The sequence below is a fragment of the Nicotiana tabacum genome, chromosome 11, assembly GCF_000715075.1.
Source record: "Nicotiana tabacum cultivar K326 chromosome 11, ASM71507v2, whole genome shotgun sequence".
Taxonomy (NCBI): Eukaryota; Viridiplantae; Streptophyta; class Magnoliopsida; order Solanales; family Solanaceae; genus Nicotiana; species Nicotiana tabacum.
Genome location: NC_134090.1, coordinates 160,848,889 through 160,872,785, shown reverse-complemented (window position 1 = coordinate 160,872,785; position 23,897 = coordinate 160,848,889). Strand labels below are relative to the sequence as shown.

The window sequence follows — 23,897 nt, the reverse complement described above, 5'->3', positions numbered from 1 at the left end:
TGTATTGTGTTCTGTTATGTTGTCATTGTTGTAAGACAGATCAGATTTATTTGTGTTTGAATTTTATGTATACTTTTAAGAATTGTATGGCAAATGAGATGTTTGCTATGTTATACAGGTTTAATGAGTTTCAGTGCGATATTGGATTGTTGCAGTTTAGTTTATTTTGGTGTTTTCTCCCTTGATTTTGTGTTGTGAATTATAGATATGAAAAATATACGGTAGTTTGTAATACATTGTGTCTTGCAGATACACGCATGATACATACATGATATAAATATGATACACAGTTTTCAAATATGTATTGATGAAGCCACTCTTATTTGCAAATTTCTAAAACTATTTGCATAGGTTTCTAGTTGTTATGACTGTTTTCCATTAGTTAGCTTTGTTACTACACAAATACAGGCATGAGTAAGAGCCTATACATAGAGATACATAGGTGATACATAAGCGATACATAGATGATACAAATGTGATGCACAAACGATACATATATGATACAAATATGATACATAACTGATACAACTATTTTTAATCAAACAGATGTATAATATAAACTTGCAACACGATTTTAAATGATAGGTCAAATATTTATTTATATCTAAAATTCAAATGACATTCTACAATGATATAGTTCTTGATATATTGCATTCTTCTAAATCTCTATGATATTCAGTAAAGTAAAATAACAAGTAATTCTAAATTTGACATATTTTATCCTCTCTTTGGATTATTTCTACAATTTTTCCTGTTGTGACCTTCTTTTCCACACTGTCCACATGAAATAGACATTTTCCGTTCCCTTTCAGATATTGGCTTGCACCTTCCCTTCCTTGGCCTTCCTATTGTTTTAGTCACGTCTAGTGGCAAGACTTTTTCATTTAAAACTTCTGCAGGAATTTCCCATGTGCTTTTCATCAGGAACCGGAGAAATTAGAATTTCATAGGTCTTCAATAGGTACTTTGTGGTGTAGTACACCGAGCAATACTCAATGTGATCAATGTATTTGTATTTTAATACTGCCCAAGCATATGCACAAGGCAGCTCATCCAACAGAAACCTTCTACAGCTACAAGTTCGATCTTTTAGGAACACCATTCTTTGCTTACCTTTGTCAAGTACTGAATATAAGTAACTCGTCGAAGGGGTCACCTACAAAAATTATCAACTATTATTAGTGGTGACAAAGCAGATGCCCTCAAAATACATATACCAGAGAGCCTACAAGATTCAAAATAGCTTAATATCATGTCAAATCAACAAATATTTCAGGAGTGGGATAGGCATTAATGCTACATTAAATTGAAAGCCTTTGCTTTTGTGTAGTGGACACTAGTTTAACAGAATCACACAAAGGGTTCAAGATATAACAGATCCGTGAATTCGGCATGATTACATATTCTATGCGCAAGTATCTACAGATTCCGGTCATACCTTCATCTGATGTGATAATTCAAGATTGTCCATCAGCATTGTATCATATTTTTTTCCAAGATCAGTGAATGACTCTACTCCATTCTTTAGGTTTGTAACGTTCCATCGTCCGATCAATTTTCTTATGTAGTCTAGCAAAGGCACTAGTGGGAGTTCCCTAGCAGCATTGATCGACTCCGCAATGTTTGAAGTCATCGTTAATGTTCTGTTGACAGTGGAATGTGCTCTAGACCATCTTTCATACCCAACATTTATTTAAGTAATCTTTGACCCTCTTATCAATTTTCTCTACCTCTGCCATATGGTAATCAAACTCCTCAACTGTGTATGCTTTGGTCATAGCAAAGAATATGTCTTTGAGCAGCAAATGATTTTTTTTGTAATTTTTTTTTACATTATTCCATAGATGCCATATGCAGACACAATGAGGTACTTGTGGATACAATGTTGCCGCTGCATTTTCAATCCCTTCATGCCTATCCGAGACTATGCACATTCCCTCTCTTTCCCCAAATGCATCCTTGAATCTCGCAAAAAACCACTCCCAGGAAGCATTATTCTCTGAATCTACTATGGCATATGCGAGTGGTAGGATATTACCTGTTGGATCTTGTGTTGATGCTATCAATAATGTTCCTCTCTATACCGATTTAAGAAAGGTTCCATCTGCAACAACAACCGGTTTGCAATACTGCCATCCTTTTATAGATGGATATAGTGCAACGAAAGCATACATGAACAAGTCTTCCTCTATTTTTTTAAACTTACCACCGACATAGGATTTGTAAGAACCAGCATATAAAAGTAGCTTGGCAACTTTTCATATGATTCGCTCGGGTTCCCTCTCAGTACTTGAACTGCATATTCTTTCGATCTCCATGCTTGCATATATGTCATCTGAAGACCATACTGCTTGTTCATATCTCCAATTATATCATTAGGAGTGTATATTGTTTTTGGGTCTTTATAATTATCTATTAGAAGACTGCCAATGAGTTTTGTAGTAGCTTGACGTTGTGCGTAAGATATGTCTTTTAGGGGGCATGAGTGCACTTTGCTGAAATTTCTGATCTTGAAAACGTTTGCTTTTTTTCAGGCTCGAAGACTTAAAATACCAATCACGGTTGTTGTTGATACATACTAGGGAGTACCTACGACAAGGATATAAGCTTTTCCATCAATAAACAGAGCGACATGAAATACAATGATATATAGTGATACACACTGCCATCAACAATACTAGATGAAAAAATACAACAACTATACAGTACTAGACGGTGACAACCACAACTTAAAAGTGTACAACCACATACTTACAAGCAACAACTTATTCTCTGCATAATTATGCTTCTAACATCAACTACGATATACATTGAGATACATAATTATACAATAAATATTTTGATACCTGCTTTCACTTGATCTATGCACCTTAACTGAAATTTTTCCTTTACTGCCAAGTGTCTCATGACTTTGATTATCGTTGCCTTATCTTTAAAAATTTGACCTTCTTCTACATCTATGTGTTGAGGGTTAGTAATTATTGTATTTTCATCAGATTCTGTATCATTCCAGTCTTCTCCATCCCCAAACTCGATCATCTTAATTATATCGTCATTGTATCTCTCCTCTACAACTGAGCTTTGTGCACATTCTGAGGAAATCACAGCAGAATTGGAATTGTAGCAGATCATGTCCATGTCCTTTTCACTCGATGTTATACAAAGGGGATACATTGTAAATTCTGAGCTTTTTTTTAGCTAAAGATATACACATATACCCATACTATTGTGTATCACTATTGGCGGAGAATTGTTTTGGACAGTGTATTTGATTTCAATATCATTCAATGAAGTATCTATCATAAGTTGTTTCGAAATCACGTCTACAAAATCTTTAAAACTTATATTTGGAGTAACTATTATAGCATCTGTATTATAATCTACAAAGCTGTTGTCAACATTCCACCGGCCACCATACTGAATAAAAATTGGTAAATTTGCCATTGAAGTAGCTGAAATTAGGTCAAAACTCACTAATTCCTTGATTGATTTTGATTGCAGTTCGTAGTTCCTTCTACATAGAAATTGCAAAGCTGTATCTACATAGAAATTGCGAAGGTATATAGTGAAATTGATCGATTTTGAGTGAATTTTGGAGCTCCTTTTGAGAATTTTTTGAGAGAGAATGTCGTGATTTACAGAGGTAGAGAATATCGTGATCTGTTAAATTGATACGCTTGAAAAAATAGGGAAGGAAGGAAGATCTTTAGCGTGATTCTCGGATAGAAGACTCCATCCTTATGTGTATCTCTAAATTTGGGCTACTTTTGGTAAGTATCTAATTTTGGGCTAGAGGTTAGTAAGTTTGTATTTAAATTGGCTATTTCTGTACTTTTCCCATTAAATAACAAGTTGGTTGCATAAATGCTAAATTAAAGTGTCATCAGCCAAATCAAGCAGGAATGCAAACTTCGGTCACTTGACATTGTAAATACTAAATAGGAATCAGAAATGTTGCAATAGGGTTCGACTTGGATTGATAGAGGCGGAGCTAGAATTTGAAATTTATGGGTTCATTATTCTAGTTATTTTAAGTTATTAGGTTTTAAATTTAGAATATATACATATTTCATGGATTTTTAAGACAAATACAGAATTTAAACGAATGCTAATGGGTTCGACCAAACCCTTAGCCGGCACTCTAGCTCAACAATATTCTGTAGGAAATATCATGTGATCTATGGCACAAGGATGTATAAAAGTTTATGGGTGTGTTTGGTATGAAGGAAAATGTTTTCCATAGAAAATGTTTTCATAAAAATGAATGGTTTTATCACTTATTTTTCCTTGTTTGGTTGGTGAGTGGAAAACTTTTTCCGCAAAATATTTTCTAGTATTTGGTTAGAGAGTAGAAAGTATTTTTTATGTTACTCTCCTCACCCCCTTTCCCCAAGTCCCCTCTCTCACCCCCTCTCCCCAAATACCCAACGTTTTCAGGACTCTATTTTCTTCAACAATTTAATTATTCTTATAAAAATTCACACAAATACTCCATAACTATAAAGAAAATACTCTTTTTTGGTTGAAAAAGAAAGTACTCTTTCTACAACATGAAAATAAAGTAATCACTTATTGAAATAAAACTAAATACCGTTTCTACATTATGAAAAGGAAGTACATTTTTTTTTGTTAAAGTAAAAAAAATACTTTTTTATATCATAAAAAGAAAATACTCATTTGTTGAAATGAAAAAAAAATCTATCTATAACATGAAAAGAAAGTACTATTAATAACATTTTTATTTAAGGTGGGTGTAGGGAGCGAGGGTGGAGGGTTAGGGAGGAGGAGGGTTGGGGTGGGTTAGGTGGGGTTGGTGGGGTGTGGATGGGGAAGGTTGAGAAAATTTTTTCCTTCTCTTTGTAGGGAAAATATTTTCCGCCAATTGGAGAAAAATGAATTCATGAGAAAAATATTTTTTAAAACATTTAAGCCAACCAAACGTGGGAAAATTAAAAATTAAAAAATACTTTCTTCATACCAAACACAACCTATATCTCCAATGTTTTTGCCTATATTTACTCCATCAGTGGACACGTGCAATGGCAGAGCCACTCATTGATAAGGGGAGTCAATTGACATCCATTCGTTGGAAAATTACACTGTGTAAAGACGTTAAATTCTTAATTTTATGTGTATATATTATACGTTGACTCCCCATAATTTTTTTCGTGTGCTTATTTATTTATATTTTGACTTCCCTTTAATTCTAGCCCCGCCACTGAACACGTGGGCACTCATTTCCCCGTTAGACACATTAGGCTGCCTACATAAATTAATTTCTCTTTCACAACTACTCCTCTTCTGGCCACTTTCTAAATGTTGAAGTGAATTTTGATTCTATTGATTGACATACAACAACAACAACAACATGTTGAAGTGAATTTTGATTCTATTGATTGACATACAACAACAACAACAACAACCCAGTATAATCCCACTTAGTGGGGTCTAGGGAGGGTAGTGTATACGCAGACCTTACCCCTACCCTAGGGTAGAGAGACTGTTTCCAAATAGACCCCCCGACATCCTTCCCTCCAAGAACTTCCCACCTTGCTCTTGGGGAGACTCGAACTCACAACCTCTCGGTTGGAAGTGGGGGTTGCTTACCATCAGAGCAACCCCTCTTGTCATTGATTGACATCTATATAATTATTGGAAAAAAGATTATTTGGTGCACGAAACATTTTGTTTTTACCCAAGTTTTGAGGAAGCCGTATCATTAGTTTGGTAGGAGATATTAGAAAAAATAATACAACCATTAGCTTTATGCATTATTAATATTTTGTTTGGTACATTTTTTCAATATGTGTATAACTAATATTTGTATTAATTATACATTATATTTGGTATTATCCTATATATAAGTAATGCATAGAAAACCATGACATTAGTAATATCAAGGCTATTAATGCATGCATTAGTATGGTTAAAGACAAAATTATCCTTAAAATCCCTTAAAACTAGAGAATATGAAAGGTGTTTTTGTAAATAACTATTTTTCTTAAAAATTATGCAATGCATTATAATTTTAATACACCACACCAAATAGTAAATAAGAAATAATATATGCATAACTAATGCTTACATTAATAATACACCTTATTCCGCATTATTCTTACTAACACATACATTACTAATCGATGCATTACTAATACAATTTATTCCGCACTATTATTGTATGCCCTACCAAACGGGCAACCTAATGTAATACAAGCAGACGTCCGGTGAACTACAGAATTGGGGATAAAGTGATGGTTAAACTCAATCCCCGGCAGTTCAAATCATTGAGAGGCGTCAATCAAAACTTGACTGGGCGCTACGAGAGGCCATTTGAAATCACTGCCAAGATCGGCAAGATTTCTTTCAAGCTGGACATGCCTCATCACTCGAAAATCCATCCGGCTGAATTTGACTATTCCTGGAGTATAAGTGACTGCAACTTTACCATTCCGTGACAAATAACTTTACCTCTCCACCAAACTCATTTGAATTAGCTTTAAAAAAAACTTCAATTCATTAGTCATTGACTTGTATGTTAATCATGGAATTATCAATCTGTATCTGATTCTTCTTTCTATTGGTGGCCTTTCAAATTGTCCTTAGCCAATTACTTCAACTAAAATCAAATCTTTCTTTCTTCAACTATTTCTCAAACAAGCAAGAGTTCCTAACAGCTTAATCTTGGTTTGCTGAACTTAAAGGTATGCTTATGTTGAACATCTCTTATTTAATTTCTGTTGTTCTCTATTTGAAATTTACGAGGGTTTTTGTTTTCCGACTCAAAGATATACTGTAACAAAGATTCTTCTTTCTTTTATTGATCAATTAAGCAAAATATATAATGGATGAGGCTCAGCTAAATCATATACACTAGCTAGTTAAGACTAAACAGCTCAAATCAACAACAGATTTAGCTGTGTTGGAAAAATCATGGTAAAAAATTGGGGTGACAATTTGAGCCTAAATCCGCTCAACCCGCCCAAGGTTGGGCTGGTGATTGACCTGCCTATTTGTTGAACTCAGCCATCTTGACCCAACTCATTTCAGCCTAAATAAGATTGACATTTCTGGTGTTTTAGACTAACTGCATCTAAAATTACTGTTTATCAAAATAATTGCTTATTACACACCATTGGATGTTTGACCTTGATCAATGTTTCAAGAATCAAAAACTTTGCATGAATAATTTATTTTCTTAGTACATCAAGATGAAAATCTTTTTGTGTTAAAATAGATGAAAAAGTAATATTTTGGTAACTGGGCTGGGAGTACTATGGTCATTCCACATTTTTTTTTGTTTTGTTTGAGAAGTCTGGCTATATCTGCGGATATTTTTTGGCTGCTATAGTGAAGTAGTGTTATAGATGACATACATTATAACATAACATAAAAATCGGTTATGAGAAAAACATGGTTTGTTTAGTGAATGGTTGTTATATAAGGATAAGTAGATCTGGCTGTATATACTGTATGCTTTTTCCTTCATGTTCTTGTGTTTTTTTTTTCTACTTCTCCTAATAAAGGTTTGTGTACTTTTTGTACATCAGACTTGAAAACTTGAAAGGAAGGAAAAGGAAAGATACTTTGGCTTGACTAGTGAGAATTGCATAAATGGAAAGAGGAAAACAAAATGAAGGAGAAACAAAGAAAGGGGAAGCAAACAACTCATTGGTACGTCATACAATACTTATACGTATTAAACCCAATATTGGCTTGGATGATTATGAATATAATCCTCAAGAGAAGGCGGAAATACGTCGAAAGCCCTTTAAATTTGCCAGTATATTTCATCTACACACTCGAACAAAGACATGTTTTAATTGTGCACCTGAACATATAAAGCTTCTTGATCCTTGTTTAAATATGCAAGAGGTTGTTTTATATGTATGTTTAATAGTTACCTTTATTCATCTCTTCTTCCAGAAAATGATTATTGAGATTATTTACTAAATCATCAAAAAGGTAAAAGTGTTTCAATGTATGGAGTGATTAACTAGATTGTGGCAAATATAAATTGGAAATACTCTTTTTTTTGGGGGGTTGAACTTAGTTTACCCTTATTTTGAGAAAATAACCACTAATTAAGATGCTAAATCATATACATACAAATTAAAATAAACCATCCTTCTTTAACGCTTGCTTTGTATTTTGAAGCAAAGCCTTCTACAACTATGTTAGTTGCCTGTCTACAATGCAGAGTAAAATTTGTCAGAAATTTGCAGCTTTGAAAATTTGATATTACATTTGGTCTTTTGGCAGGTCTCATCTTTTGTACTTCGCAAAGACATTTTCAATCTTCTGGATTTCATAGAGAGGTTGAAGAATGGACGAGATCAAATTGTTATTGACATGGATCAAACTGAAAAGCTGAAATTGGAGCTGACATTTTTGTCGACATTTCTTCAGCTTTCTTGTTCCAATTTGGATGGTTTCAATGCGAAAATGTCTCGCAAAGCACAACGGGTCGATGATCTAGTTCGGTCAGTTTTCTATGAAAGTGGAGATAACTTGCTGGTTAAATATGACATGGATCATGTCGTTCCTCGCGTCCTGGAAAATATCAAAAATTGTATCAGCTTACCATTTCATTCTAAATCAAGTGCCACCATGACTGAGGAGCAGTTGGTTGAACTTTTGGAATCACTCCTCGTGAATCTCTGTGATCTTCCCAAGCACTGTGCTGAGTTGAAGACTCAATACGAGATAATTCAAAATGTGTGCGACAATATAAGAGATTTCCTTGGGTTAAAAGTAAATGGTTGCATTGAGCATGAGACAATTGAATACGTCTTACCTCAATTTCAACTTATGGCTGAGAGAGTAGGACACTTCTGTTTTGTCCTTTTGACTGATCAACTTAGTGTCCCTCAACTCAATTTCAAGCTAGTTGATCTACTTGTGAAGATTATTCCTGTTGAACTGGAAGTTATGCATATATGTTCTACAAATTTTACAAATTCAAAGTCAACAGAAGTTGGACACTTCTTTAAGGAGCTCCTAGGAGCCTCTCCATACATTCTTAGAGAATATTTGATTCATCTGCAAGAGCACATGGTAGCTGTTCTTACTGCTGGCACTTCAGCTCGAAACGTTCATGTCGTGATAGAGTTCCTATTGATTATTCTCACAGATATGCCCAAGGACTTTATTCATCACGACAAATTGTTCGATCTCTTGACACGTGTTGGAGCACTTACCAGGGAGGTATCCATTCTTGTTTGCAACTTAGAAGAGAAATCAAGGGGTGATGTGAATACCAGTGAAACAAACTGTGGCAGTCTAGACTTGCTGGAGAGTATTGAACTACTGAAGGAAGATCTCAAGCATGTTTTCCTGAAAGCCCCCGAAGACTCATCTCAACTAAGCTTCCCCATGAGTGACGGACCACTCTTCATGACTCTTCTACTCAAAAGCTTAAATGACTTGCTCAATTCCAATGCATATTCGGTTGTTTTACTAAAGAAAGAAATTGGACTGCTGAAAGAAGACCTAGAATTCACAAGACCGTTCTTCACGAATGTTGAGCAAGAATTGAACAGAGATCTCTGGACTCGTATTCTAGATGTTGCATATGAGGCAGAACATGCCATTAATTCAATTATTGTCAGAGATCACGGTCTCTTGCAACTTATCTTCTCACTTCCGGGTAACATAGAAAAGATCAAGCTTATCAAAGAAGAGGTATCAAAGAAGATCCAAAAGAACAAGGGTCTTATTGTCGTAAACTCTCCCAACAAGCTAGTTCAGATTGGGTTTGAGGAGGAGACAAATTGGATAATAAGGAAGCTCACTAGTGGACCAGCAACGCTAGATGTCATTTCGATCATTGGCATGCCAGGACTTGGAAAAACTACTTTGGCTTACAGAGTATATAATAATAAGTCTATTGCTAATCATTTCGATGTTCGTGCGTGGTGCACAGTCGACCAAGAGTATGACATGAATAAGATTTTGCAGAAAATTTATAATCAAGTGATTGGTTCAGATGCAAAATTCAGTGAGGATTTTGTTGTTGGTGATAAGCTCCAAAGAGAGCTATATAGAAGGAGGTACCTAATTGTCTTGGATGACTTGTGGGATACTACAGCTTGGGATGATTTAACAAGACATTTTCCTGAATTTATGAATGGAAGCAGAGTTATTATAACAAGTCGAATAATGAATGTGGCTTTGCATGGAAAACGCTGCAGTGATCCTTTTCATCTTCGATTGCTAAATCTAGAAGAAAGTTGGGAATTATTACAGAGAAAGGTATTCGGAGAAGAAATTTGCCCTGATGAACTATTGGATGTTGGATATGAAATAACCAAAAAATGTAAAGGGCTTCCGTTGGTACTTCATCTGATTGGTGGAGTCATTGCAACGAAAGAAAAGAGTAAGGCTTTTTGGTGTGAAGTTCTAAACAGTTTGAATTCCTTTTTATTAGATGATTTTGAATTCATGGAGGTTTTACAATTTAGTTATGACCATTTATCAGATCACTTAAAGCCGTGCCTGCTTTACCTTGATGCTATCCAAAGGATGAATATATTGAAATATCTGAATTGAAAGATTTATGGAGTGCTGAAGGACTATTGGAACAGATTGAGATGAAGAGTGTGGAAGAAGTAGTGGAGGTTCATTTGGATGAGTTAGTTTGCAGTGGCTTGGTAATAGTTTCCAGTGAGAGAGGTAGGGCATCGAGTTGCCGAATTCATGATCTTGTGCATGATTTTTGTTTAATAAAAGCTAGAGAGGAACAGCTGTTTGATTTCATAAGTTCAAGTGCTCCGTCTCCTTCTTCTTCAGAACGTGTGCCACGTGCAATGATCATTCGTTATGACCGACGTCTTTTTCATTTGGATGAAAATTTTGCCTTTTCAATCCAGAAAAGAAAAATCCTTATGTTAAACACCTCCTCTCTTTGATGGTTTCTGATGGGAAGCACAATCATCTTTCCTACAACTGTCACCTAAGACACTTGAGACTTCTTAAAAGGTTGGAGCTGCACAAAATAAGATTGACATATTCTTTGCTGAATGAAATAGGCATGCTTGTTCATTTAAGGTGCTTAAAGATTCAGATGAAGGCAAAAGCTCTTCCTCCGTCATTTTCAAACCTCTTGAATCTGGAAACTCTTGTGGTGGATAACCAGGGATCAAACATGGTACTATCACCTAGTATTTGGAGTCTTGTAAAGTTGCAACATGTGAGCATGGATAGTTGTTCGGTCTTTGATTTGGATACTGATGAATCAACAGTGTTAGAAGAGGACCTAAAGTTAGAGCATTTGAGAATATTGTATGGTCTCAAGCTTTCCTCTTCGGGAAACAGAGAGGATATTTTCAAAAGGATTCCCAATCTTCGAAGCCTTACATTCACCATTGAGGAACCCTGTCCTTGTTCAGCAGAGCAGATTTGTTTTCCAAGATTGGATATCCTTGATGAACTTGAAGAAGTTCGAGCATATTTTTACCCATGTATACATCAGTGTGATTTTCACTTCCCTTCGAGCTTGAAAAAACTTGTATTGGGAAGCTTTGCTCTGCCATCCAATTCACTGTCAAGAATTGCGAGACTGCCCAAACTTCAAAACCTGAGTCTAGAAGAAGCAATCATCCAGGGGAAAGAATGGAACATGGAAGAAGAAGACGCCTTCGAGAATCTCAAATCGCTGACATTGGATAGGGTGTCTTTTTCTGAATGGAAGGTTAATGGAGAGGAATCCTTTCCCGTGCTTGAGGAATTACAAATACTAGACTGTACTGAGCTTATGGAGATCCCGGACAGTTTTGCTGATATTTTTTCATTAAAGTATATCTCACTGTTGGGCAGCTGTCAACTGGAAGTTTCAGCCATAAGGATTAAGGAATATGTTACAGATATGACGGGAGAAGACAACCTTGAGGTAAAGTGCTACTCGTGAGTGCATGCGTGAGATGGTCATGGTAGGTCCTTAATTATCTGGGCAAATCTCTGTGAGTATGTCATACGAATGTATTAACTTTATTCGTACATTAATATCCTTTTATATTATTTTTGTCCATTGTGGTTAATACAGTAACTGATTATCAAGTATTACTACGACTTCTGTTCAATTTCTTTTTGTTTCCCTTTTGTGTGTAGACAGCAGAACTGTCCTGAAAAATAAGTATATCATGTATGTTTCAATTTTTTCTATTTGCTTCTTACTCTGACTATGGTTCTTCTATTAACAACTCTGTTTGTCACTTTAAAATGCAAAAAATCTCAAATCCTTGCTTTTTCCCGTGTAGTTTTGAAACGTTTGAAGTTTTCTTCAAATGACAAATTAACCTATGTTGCTGGCTTGCTGCCTGGTGACCTGGAGGTCACGGGTTCGAGCCGTGGAAACAGGCTCTTGCAGAAATGCAGGGTAATGTTGCGTACAATAAACTCTTGTGGTCTCGTCCTTCCCTGGATCCCGCGCATAGCGGGAGCTTCGTGCACCGGGCTGCCACTTTTTTTATAATATAGTCCAGAAAAAAAGACACTGAAGCATTTTTAACAATAAGAATTAAGTTACTGTGATAAGATGATCAACTTAGGAAGTAGACACTGAAGTGTCATCTATCTGTAGCCATAGATGATATCTTAGTGCTTTAGACGGTCTATTAGATGGTATGATCTCTGAACTTCTTCCTCGTACAAGTGACCGATTGGAGGTAATGCATTTACAGCGAATATAAAAGCAACAGAAACAGTTTCCCCTTTGCCTAATTCAGTGTTTATTGAAAAGAATGATATACATTCACCAGTCAAAAAAAGATGATACATATTTGCTTGGACTATGTGATGCTTGTAAGCTCCTCTCACAGCCAGAGGCGGACCTATGCTATACAGAGAGGAGTCATCGGCATCCGTAAAGTTCGGCAAAAATTTCATGTATACATGTATTTGTCTTTAGAAAATAGTGATATATTAGTAGTGGACACCTAATATACAAAACAGATTTTAGTTGAATCGAAAAGTGCACCGGCGACCTTCAAATCCTGGGTCTGCCTCTGCTCACAACACCCGTCCTCACTTTAGTACTAATTGAGTTTGTTAATGGTAATGCATGGGTTTTTCTTTCAACATAAATTACAAGATTGAAGGGGAGCCTTGGAGCAACGGTCATGTTATCTCCGTGTGACTTATAGGTCACGAGTTCGAGTCATGTAATCAGCCACTGGTGCTTGCGTCAGGGTAGACTAGACTGCCTACATCACACCCCCTTAGGATGCGGCCCTTCCTTGGACCTTGTGTGAAAGCGAGATGCTTTGTGCACTGGTCTGCCCTTTTTAGAAGTTACAATATTCTCTTCAGTTCTTGTCACACTCTATACACTCTCTATAGTCTTTGTAATTTTTACTGCAGAACTGTTCTCCATATTGTCGGTGTCTCACATCGGAAAAACATTGGCAACAATTTGCCGTTGCTTTGGAGGGTTATTATTGGGTGAAATTCAAAAATAGTCAGATTTACAAGTGGTAATTGAAAAATAGCCACAGTTTCAAAAGTAATCGAAATTTAGCCACTTTTCATGTAAATATAAATATGAACGAAAATACTGTTCAAAATGCAAAAAATATTCCAGCATAATATACTGGAGTTCCAGTATAATATATTGGACTTCCAGCATAATATGCTAGAAGTTCATACACAAGTGCTCCAATTTCCGGTATATTATGCTTGAACTTTTCGTGTTGTAGCAAAATAATGCCTATTTTTCAATGACTTTGCAAACACTGACTATTATTCAATTACCGGTCCGAAAACTAACTAGCCCGTGCTATTTTCACGTTATTATTTGAATATACAGCTGTAGACTTGCACAAGAATCATTGTATCATTACTAAGCTGTAGTAACATCAGACATGCAAGACTGCAATCTAAATATGCTCTATAACCTTCTTTGAAATAGCAAGCAGCTGAAAACCAGAAGATGTTCCATGCTTCAGTACTGAGTGTGGATCGGCACATGCAATTCAGGAAAAAATATAAAGTGTGTAGAACCAAACACAACATACAGATGCACATAAAGTGAAAAGTTGATATGGTTTTCCTGGGAAAAATTACAACTGCATTGATAGAAAAATTACAATGTAATGATGAGGATGATGAAATTCTAAGTGCTAAATTTCTACATATGGAATGGGTATTTATAGAGACTCAACAAGATAACATAATACAGTAGTAAGTACTTTTTCAATCCATGTATCCTTAAAAATTGGATGACACATTTTCACAATTAATAGATGTATCCCAATATATTGTGTTGGCCTCTAACTAATACTAATAAAGCTCACGTGTGGGACAAAAGGAATCAGTATTTTGTAGCAAATGCCATGTGATTAATAGCACAAGGATTAATAAAGGTTTGTATGTCCAATGCTTTGCCTATGCTTACTCCATCAGAGCACATATGTGCACCTATTCTCCGTAAGACGTGCAGAGAGTTCGGGAACTGTCGTGCTCTAAGGCTATCCTATAGATAATCTACCATAATACAAATATTAGTAACTATTTCGACGACAGTTCAAACTTGTGACCTATATATCATACATAAGTAATTTTATTGTTGTTCCAAGATTCTCATTCACACATTAGGCTGCATACATACTTGGGGCCCGTTTAGCCATAAGAATTTTTTTACTTTTTCCGAATCAATGTTTGTCCATGAAAATTTTAAATTTCACTTGAAGTTGAATTTCGAAAATTTGAAAAACTTCAAAAAGCCGTTTTTCAAAAATTTCACTTCAAATTACTCATAAATATTCAAAAATAGCTCCAAATTGTATTCATATTCATACACAATTCTAATTTTCAAATAATTTTTTCCCCGGAATTTTATATATTCTTATGTGCAAACGCCCACTTAATTTTCTCTTCCTTAACTACTCATTTTTTACCACTTTCTCAACGTGTCCGGTAACATGTCGGAGCTAATTTTGATTATATTGATTGACATCTATATAACTATTGAAATACTCCATTCGTTCACTTTTACTTGTCCATTATTGACTTTACAAACCTTTTAAGAAATACTAATAAATTAAGTGCATAATTTACCATGTTATCCATATTAATTGATGTATAATCTTAATGGATTTGAAAAATGATTTGGAATGAGTAATTAATGATAAGAGCAAAACAGAAAAAAAATATTTTTTCTTGATATGCGAAAAGTGACAAATAAAAATAAAAATTTGTTTTTAGAAAAGTAAAAGGAGGGAGTAGTTAAAATGATTTTCTATTAAACCCACACGAATCCCGAGACAAATGGAGATGATAATGGGTATGTTCCAATTTAGGTGAGAATTGTAAATTTAATTTAAATTATTTTCAAATTTAAAAATTAGTCACTTTTTTGGAATAGAGCAATGGGAAATGGGTTCACATACACATACACTGCAAGAGGGAAAAGACTTAAGAAGTCAATGAATTGTACTATTTTAATCTTGCAATTATTATATCTTTATTTGATTCTTCTTTCTAATTGGTAGCCTTTCAATTTGTCTACTTCTCTCTCACAGATCTTTCTTTCTGAGTCCCAGCGCTTACTGTCTTCACCTAATTTTCTCAATTAAGAGGTTCTAACAGCAACAACCTTTGGCCGATTTGCTCAACTTTAAGTGGTCAAAAGGTAAGTCTGGCTATATCTGCAGTAAATTGTTTCCTGCTATATGCTTTATATATGTTTCTTTCTTCAGTTTCTTCTGTTCTTGTTTTTCTACTTCTCCTAATAAAGGTTTGTGTACCTTTTATACATCAGACTTGAAAACTTGAACTTTGGCTTGACTAGTGAAAATTGCATACATGGAAAGAGGAAAAGAAAATGGAGGAGCAAAAGATAAAGGGGAAGCAAACAACTCATCGGTACGTCATACAATATTTATACATATTAAATCTAAATATTAAGAAGGGGAGCGTTAGTTTAACTAGTAAAGTTACTGACGCATGACCAAGGTCACGGATTCGAACATTGAAAACTGCCTCTAGCAAAAAATGTAGGGTAAGACTGTCAATAATAGACCTTGTGGTCCCGCCCTTTCTCGGACCCATCGGGAGCCTTGATGTAACTGGTAAAGTTGATGCCATTTGACCAAGAGGTCACCGATTCGACTAGTGGAAACAACTTCTTGCAAAAATGTTGTACAAGACTACATATAATAGACCTTTGTGGTCCCGCTCTTCCCTGAACCCCGCCCATAGTGGGAGCCTTGACGTAACTGGTAAAGTTGCCTCTATGTGATCAGGAGCTCAAAGCAGTGGAAACAACCTCTTACAAAAATGCAGGTAGTACGTACACGGAATTTCTCATAAGTGGTGTCACAATTAATCAATGGGCGGTGACCCAAAAAAGTTAGCGGAGATGACAAGAGAGATGGAAAGTCGAGTAGAGTACCAGCAAGCGAACACATTCGAAAATAGGAAATCGTAAAGGAGCTCACTGAGTTTTTAAATAGATAATTCTTACTAAAATTGAATTATCATGGAATGGACTAATAAAGAAAGTGTAGAAATGTATCATTTTTTTGGAACGGACTAATAAGGAAAGTGTGTCATCTAAATTGAAACAGAGGGAGTACTAACTTGAACGATTATCCATATATTCCTCCAGAGAAGGCAGAATACATTAACATCCCCTTGAATTTGCTCGTACATATTTCATTTAGACACTCAAACAAAGGCATGTTCCAATTGAGCACTTAATCACATGATAAAATATTTAGATTATACTTGGCTACTAATTAGGAAGAGATACCAGTGTTGGATCCAAAAACGGATAGTCAAGTAGCACTTGTTTACTCCAAATTTAATTTCCAATCTTCTTCCCATAACTCTAAATTAAATTTAACATTTTAAGAAGTGTTGAGTACATTTACTATCCATGACTTGTTGATCCCACCATATCTCAATCAATTTACCAACTTTGTGAAAATTATTAAACACTAAGGGATCCCGGGATAAATTTATACCGCCAACCAAACACAGTATAATTTAATCCTATATTTTATCCTACCTAATCCTGCGTACCAAACGACTCCTAAGGAATCATTCTCAAACCATGGAATCTATTGTATTTATCAATGGTATGGCCTGGTTTCTTGCAGTAATTATTAGACTTCTTTGTGACTAGAGAAATTTGTTTTGGGAGGATATGTCTGCCCTTCTGATGAGGAACCAGCAGAGAAAGAAGCTGATTCAGGAACATGGTGTGAAAGAGTCTGGATTCAGATTTTTCATCTTGAAGTAGGAGAGAACAAGTTTGACCGATGTTAGGTGTAGGTTTCATCATAGTTATGTTTCTTATGGTACCACTATAAGAGTCATTAAGGCCAATTAAGAACTGATTAAGTTTCAGAGTTTCCTTGTCCTTAATCGTTTTTACCTTTCCATCATATTGACAATCACAGCTGCAACAAGAATTACTGTTTAGAGAGTCTAACTCATCCCACAACTTAATAAGTTCAATATCACAGGATCCCTCAGATAGCATACTGAGTTCCTTTTTGAACTGGATAAGTTCATGCCTCATTTGACTGACCACATCGTTCGTTAAGTTCATTTCAGATCTGATAAGCATATTTGGAATAGATGAAACTGTTAGCTACGTCTGGGGTCAAAGAGTGAAGGTCAATCACTATTGCGGTGCATGTGTTGCAATCGAGGTCCGTGTTATTCTAATCTAGGCTCGACTAACCTCTTGCAATCCACATTATCTTTTTGTACTTGAAACACTGCTCCAGAGAATCATGCTTGGCCGCATCGCGGCCAATGCCCTGTGATCGCGGTTAAGCTTGCTGTCACCAGACCTGGCAAGCAAACAGCGTTAAGGCAACAATTAACACATTGCTTCAGCTGTTCACACCATCCCAACTACCTTCCATTCATTCCCAAGTTCCCGTTCTACATCTCGACACCTCCAACACAGTTTTTAACCAGTCCAAACCAACAGTTTAGCAAATCATAAGCATCAATTTCATGTAAGATAAAGATAAAAGAAGTAAAGGGGGATTTACGTTGCCACTTTTCCTTATTCCCTTTTATCTTGTTTTTTCCTCTCTTAGATTACAATTTTATAAAACCTAATCAAAATGAAACTTTGTTCCTACATAAATGATCTCTTCCTTTCAGGATATAATTCTTGCTTTAATTTTGAAGTGTGAAAAAATGGATATTAGATCTAATTTAATCCCAAAAGCTAGCTCATGATGGGAAGATTTCCAAGACCATATAAGGAGATTAACACCTATTCAGGATACTAAGGGTGAAATTCAAAAATAACCAGATTTACAAGTGGTAATTGAAAAATAGCCACAATTTCAAAAGTATCGAAATTTAGCCACTTTTCATGTAAAGATAAATCTGAACGAAAACACTATTCAAAATTCAGAAAATATTTCAGCATAATATACTGGTCTAGCATAATATACTGGAAGTTCATACACATGTGCTCCAATCTCCAGTATATTATGCTGGAGCTTTTCGTGTGTTGGAGTTCCATCATAATATGCTAGAAGTTCATACACAGATACACAGGTGCACCAATCTCCAATATATTATGCTAGAACTTTCCGTGTTGCAGCAAAATAGTGGCTATTTTTTAATGACTTTGCAAATGCTGGCTATTTTTCAATGATCAATCCGAAAACTGGCTAGCCCGTGCTATTTTCACAGATACTAATGTGGGACTTAACACCCCCTCGCACGCTAGGACTGGACAATTGATGCGTGCAACACAACAACAGGGATAGATGAGTTTGAATCTGATACCATGTTAGAAATGAACCTTGGGTCTAACCCAACTCTAAAAGTTAGCTCATGAGGGAGAATTATCCCGGACCACAATAAGGAGGCCACAACTGACTTCGTCAATTAATATGGGACTTAACACTATGAAAGGTTTAGACTTAAATGTCCAACTAAGAAACTCATTCAGTTGATGAACCTAGAAGGATTACTATACTTGAGAAACTAAGATCTCAGTAGTTTATCATGTATACAAAATTTTTATATATGGCCTTACCCATCCACATTAGGGCTAATATTTCTACGAATAACCACAAATTTGATGCTAAACAGGTCACATGCTTATAGCTAAAGCAAAAAACAACCTTTATAAACATCATAAAGCTTCTTGATTCTCATTAAACTATGAAAGAGGTAAAGGGTAGCCTGGTGCACAAAGCATCCCGTGTTTACGCAAGGTCCGGCGAAGGTCCGCGCCTCAAGGGTGTGATGTAGACAGTCTACCCTAATGCAAGCATTAATAGTTGCTTCCATGGCTCGAACCCGTACCTATAGGTTATATGGAGACAACTTTACCGTTGCAAGAGGTAGTTTTTTTTTATATGTTTGACAGTTACCTCTATCTGTCTCTTCTCCCAAAAAATGGTTTAAGAAATTATTTACTAAATCATCCATCCCTTTTTAGTGCATAACTTGTAAATAATTTATCCAAAAAAAAAAGTTCACGGAGTAACCAACCAAATTATGGCATGAGAAGATAAATAGAAACTCGATCATACAAAAGTTTCACAAATATAAAATGGATATACTCTTCTTCTTTTTTGGCTAGCTTAAAGTTTGTTCTATTTTATGAACTTTAATATCATTTTTTAAGTAATTAACTTGCTTAGTGAGCAAATTTATCTTAAAGATTGTTTGTAATTTAATATAATCATTTTCTTCTTTAGAGATAAGATTTAGGTAAGGAAATCTTATTTCTTTTCCTAATACTGTGGTGCAAAGTGCACTTAAGTCATCGTAATGTGGCTTTATTTGAGTCAGGAAAGGAATTCCGAGAATTATTTTTTCAATTATATCTTTTAGATCCGTAAATTGGTATCAGAGCCAAGTTAAACATGTTAGTTAATAGTATGAAAGGCTAAACTTTCATATTGTCTTTAAGGTTAATTAAAATCTTGTTATCAGTTTCATGCTATAGATCTTAATTGTTCTATACTGTTCATTCCAGTATATGTTTGTCATTTATCTTCGTTATATCTTCATGATCTTATTCTTCAGTGTGAGGCTAAATTTCCAGTTCATAGTGTGAGGGTCTCTGAGAGAGAGTTAGTTGAACCCTATTAAGCTGCCGTCAGTTGTCGTCGTCGTTACAGGCTAGGAGAGCCGCAGTTAGACAGGACACAGTGAACACGTTCAACTCCCAACCCCCAAGATAACTTAGAACTGAAAACACTGCTAAGATAACTTAAGAAGTAGATCATATAGAAAGAAAAAAAAGAAGATAAACAGTAAACAATATACTGTTAAGAACAGTAGAGAACTATTAAGATAAATAGTCTTGAATTAAGATAACAAAGAGAGTAAAAACCTTAAGGACAATTTACCTCTCCCTTAACTTTTAAAAAGGTCTTAAAACAACTTAATAATAAAACATAGAACTTTTTATTATATAAGATTCTTAATAATAAAAAATGGAGATCTCTGAAACATCTCCGAAACACAAATAGAAAGATAGATTGTGTTGAACACAATATTAGAGTTTGCAAATCTATAACCAGAAATAATAACCTGCGAAATAAAGCTTTATTAACAATAGAAAGAGAGATTGATTTTTATAGAGATAATCTTGAGAATCATCAACATCAAAAAAGAATAATTTTGAAAAATATAAAAACAATAACTATCTGTATCAACAGGTACACATCTCAGTATTAGAATGATTAATTCTGAAAAGAATAAAATTCTAAATAGCGCTAATATCTCGGCAGTAACTAATATTGCCAAAATAGAAAATGATTTACAAAATTGGAGTATTCCTAGAGAATCCTTTAACACTATATATCATACCAGCAAGTTTGATTTTATTAAAAACTATAACATCAAAACTTGTAAATCAACAATTGCTATTAATAACTTAATTGAAACAATTAAGTTATTAGCAGCACATGATATACAGCAGTACAAGAGAAAATATAATTTCCTCCATATCGGACTGGTCCAAGTAGCTGTCAAACCTTTATACAGACTAGGTTTAGACACACCTCTCTGTCTATTACTAAGAGATGATAAACTGTTAAATTTTGACGATTCATTATTAGGAGTCCTACAAAGTAACTTAGCCCAGGGCCCAGTTTACTTTAATTGCTATCCAAATTATTCGGTTGATATAAATGACCAGAATATTTTAGATACTCTGAATCTTAATATTAAAACAAAAAACATGAATAGTAAAATTAACACAAGAGAGATAACAATAATATACAGAGTATATTACAGGCTAATGAAAACTACTTTAGCTCCAAAAGCTAAGATTGAAAGTAGTAAAGGAGTTACTATGCTCATGGAAGCAAATCAAGAACGTAGTAATACCTTCGTCCCTAGAATGATTCGATGAGACGAGATATTATCAAAAGATGAATGGCGTTTTGAAGCCATAACTCAACCAAGATATGAACCAGAAAGTTCATATATCGAACAAGTTATTCAACATCCAACAAGAGCTATTGACTTAAAATTTTTAAGATCTAACTCTATAAACAAAGCCTCTTCTAGTAGAAGAATGTCCTTTAGCAGATCTTCATCTTTCAAACCCCCGGAGGGAAATAGTAAAAGCAATAAAAGCGACGAAGGGTTAATTGAAGAACTTGATAGAAAAATACAATGAGTAAATTTTAACAAAACTGTTCCTACAGTAATCTATCAAAAGGGTCCGTTTGTCCCTAGAAGTAAATCCGCTGAAACAATTGACCAAATAGGAGTCATTAAAGAAGAAAATAACTTCCAAATAGAATGGAATAGTCTAAACGCTCATGGGAACACCCTGATAATAACATTAAAAGAAAATGGTATATAAACACCTATTCTTTAGATCAGAGAAGATCTTTTAGAAATAAATAGATTAAGGACTTAAAAAGACTTAAATGCGATATTGAATTCTTTAGATGGTTCGAATTAACAGGACAGATCCCAAATCAAAAGGGATCTTTACAAATGATAATCAATAAATGGTATACCAAAAATAAAGGTACAATAGAAGCCACTATTCCAACATTAGAAGAAATCATAATACCTGTTCAAAATCAAGTAGTCACAACTTCCCCTTTTAAAAGAGAAAGTACCTACCTTGATAAAGAACCAACAAACAAAGATCTAAACAAAATAATAGTCCAAAATAACTATACATATAACCTTTTACATGTTGTATCTAATCAGTTAAAAGATACTAACAAAATAGGAACTTCTACTAAAACGATAGTAGCACCTACTATTGAAACACATCCTACTATCAAAATCCCTGAATTTTCTAAAGAAAAATTTCCACAATTAAGAGAAAAATTCGATTTTACGAATGAACTTCTAGAAAAAATAGAAGAACAACTTAAAACAAAATTAAGTATCTCAAAGCCTAATACGAAACAAGCTAGTACTAGCAAAGATAAAACCATTGAACTCTATAAATTACAAACACAGTTAGCTTCATTAAATTATAAATATGAAACTCTGATAAAGGAAGAAAACTTCCCTGATAAAGAAACTAAACTAAAAATGATAGAAAAGGCCTCTAAAGAGCTTGTAGATTCTATAAATAAAATAAAACCTTTAGTTACTCTAAAAACCATCTCTATTACTAATCCTGAAATAAGTAGAATCATGAATGATCCCAGACATTCTAATAAAAAGAATTATTACAAAAGAGCATCATTTCCAGATGTTCAATTCGAAGAAGATATCTATCTATCCCATTTCAGTCATGATGGAACTGGAATTTCAGAATGGAATATTGATGGTTTAGCTGAAAGCCAAATTTACAAAAAGCTCCACGAAATAGGAATTTCGGTAACCGCCTACAAAATAAAAAATGCGCCAGACAAACACGCAACAACCTTAATAGTGTCAGGCTTTACTGGTATATTAAAAAATTGGTGGGATAATTATCTCTCCGAAGAAAATAGGAATCAAATCCTAAATGCCACAACAGTAATGACTGTAGTAAAAACTGAAAATAATACGCAAGTAGCAGAACAAGAATCTAGAGAAGATGGTACTGCAACTCTAATCTACTGTATAGCCAAACATTTTATTGGTGAACCAAAACTATTTCAAGATAGAAGTCTTGAACTTCTCAATAATCTTAACTGCCCAAAATTAACATATTTTAGGTGGTATAAAGATATGTTCATAGAAAAAGTAATGGTCAGAGAAGATTGCGGTAAACCTTTCTGGAAAGAAATATTTATTAGCGGATTACCCAGATTATTTGCCGAAATGGTAAGAACTAAAATTAAAGATAGATTTAATGGTCAAATCCCATATGACAATCTTACGTATGAAGATTTAATAAGTTTTATTAATGTTACAGGTCTAGACTTATGTACTGACCTAAAACTTAAAAGTCTTATTAAAAAAGATAGATTACAATCTAAAAAGGAACTTGGTAGTTTTTGCCAAGATTTCGGTTATAAATCAATAGCCGCTCCATCAAAAAGAGCGTCAAAGAAACATAGATCTTCTGATAAACCTAAAAAATGCCATAAGCGTAAAGAAAAGAAAGAAGAGGGAACTTATAAAGGAAAAGGTTTAAAAGAAAATCTAAAAGGGATTATGGAGACAAATGTTGGTCTTGTGGAAAAATAGGACACAGAGCCAGTGAGTGCAAAGTTACTAAAAAGAAAAAGAGTAAAGTTAACACTCTTGAATTAGATGAAAATATTAAAGAAAAGCTTTACGCAATTCTAGAAGATAATGATAACATTTCATCAGCATCCACAGATAGTTACTCTGACAGCGACAATGAATTAATCAATGTCGCATATGACTCAGACAACAACAACTCAATAGAAGATAGCTGTAACTGTACTAGCGCAATCTGCGTATGTAGTCAAAATTCCCTCAGAGTAATTACAGAAGACTCCAAGGAAGTCTTATTCGACATTATTGAGCAC

At 34.6% G+C, this 23,897-nt stretch overlaps 4 protein-coding genes across 11 annotated transcripts in view; 3 read left to right on the top strand and 1 right to left on the bottom strand.

Moving 5' to 3' along the window:
* Positions 1–880: 880 nt before the first annotated feature.
* Positions 881–1,633, bottom strand: LOC142166099 (uncharacterized). The gene is made up of 2 exons (XM_075224516.1): positions 1,439–1,633; positions 881–1,156 (listed from the first exon to the last, which is right to left on the bottom strand). Exons 1-2 carry the CDS (start codon positions 1,631–1,633, stop codon positions 881–883), a joined length of 471 nt encoding a protein of 156 aa, XP_075080617.1.
* Positions 1,634–6,446: 4,813 nt separating this feature from the next.
* LOC142166416 (putative late blight resistance protein homolog R1B-17) lies at positions 6,447–12,057 on the top strand. Of its 2 annotated transcripts, XM_075225648.1 has the most exons (4): positions 6,447–6,701; positions 7,548–7,671; positions 8,260–10,375; positions 10,478–12,057. In XM_075225648.1, the coding sequence occupies exons 2-4, from the start codon at positions 7,612–7,614 to the stop codon at positions 10,546–10,548; spliced, it is 2,247 nt and encodes a 748-aa protein (XP_075081749.1). In that variant the 5' UTR covers positions 6,447–6,701; positions 7,548–7,611; the 3' UTR covers positions 10,549–12,057. The 2 variants fall into 2 exon arrangements, with proteins under 2 accessions (XP_075081749.1, XP_075081748.1); XM_075225647.1 differs by having other exon boundaries at positions 8,260–12,057.
* LOC142166098 (putative late blight resistance protein homolog R1A-3) lies at positions 10,590–12,123 on the top strand. The gene is made up of 3 exons (XM_075224515.1): positions 10,590–10,791; positions 10,869–11,887; positions 12,106–12,123. Exons 1-3 carry the CDS (start codon positions 10,590–10,592, stop codon positions 12,121–12,123), a joined length of 1,239 nt encoding a protein of 412 aa, XP_075080616.1.
* Positions 12,124–15,443: 3,320 nt separating this feature from the next.
* LOC107761698 (uncharacterized) overlaps positions 15,444–23,897 on the top strand; it is a 33,128-nt gene continuing 24,674 nt past the window's right edge. For 2 of the 7 annotated variants that reach the window (XM_075225644.1, XM_075225642.1), the window contains exons 1-2: positions 15,447–15,625; positions 15,785–15,858. Coding sequence is in view for 2 of the 7 variants with exons in the window: in XM_075225646.1 (XP_075081747.1) it covers positions 15,799–15,858 (60 nt within the window). In the remaining 5 variants the exon portion in view is untranslated. Of the gene's footprint in view, positions 15,626–15,754; positions 15,859–23,897 lie in introns of all 7 variants that reach the window. The other 5 variants (XM_075225641.1, XM_075225640.1, XR_012696846.1 and 2 more) reach the window with 4 other exon arrangements.

Bases quoted from the DNA above. Each gene is read 5' to 3' on its own strand.
- LOC142166099 (XM_075224516.1), bottom strand. From the start codon at position 1,633: ATGACTTCAAACATTGCGGAGTCGATCAATGCTGCTAGGGAACTCCCA. The intron at 1,157-1,438 runs GTATGACCGGAA...TAATTTTTGTAG, and splicing joins AATTATCACATCAGATGAAG to GTGACCCCTTCGACGAGTTA.
- LOC142166416 (XM_075225647.1), top strand. From the start codon at position 7,612: ATGGAAAGAGGAAAACAAAATGAAGGAGAAACAAAGAAAGGGGAAGCA. The intron at 7,672-8,259 runs GTACGTCATACA...GTCTTTTGGCAG, and splicing joins GGGAAGCAAACAACTCATTG to GTCTCATCTTTTGTACTTCG.
- LOC142166098 (XM_075224515.1), top strand. From the start codon at position 10,590: ATGAAGAGTGTGGAAGAAGTAGTGGAGGTTCATTTGGATGAGTTAGTT. The intron at 10,792-10,868 runs GTGTGCCACGTG...TTTTCAATCCAG, and splicing joins GTCTCCTTCTTCTTCAGAAC to AAAAGAAAAATCCTTATGTT.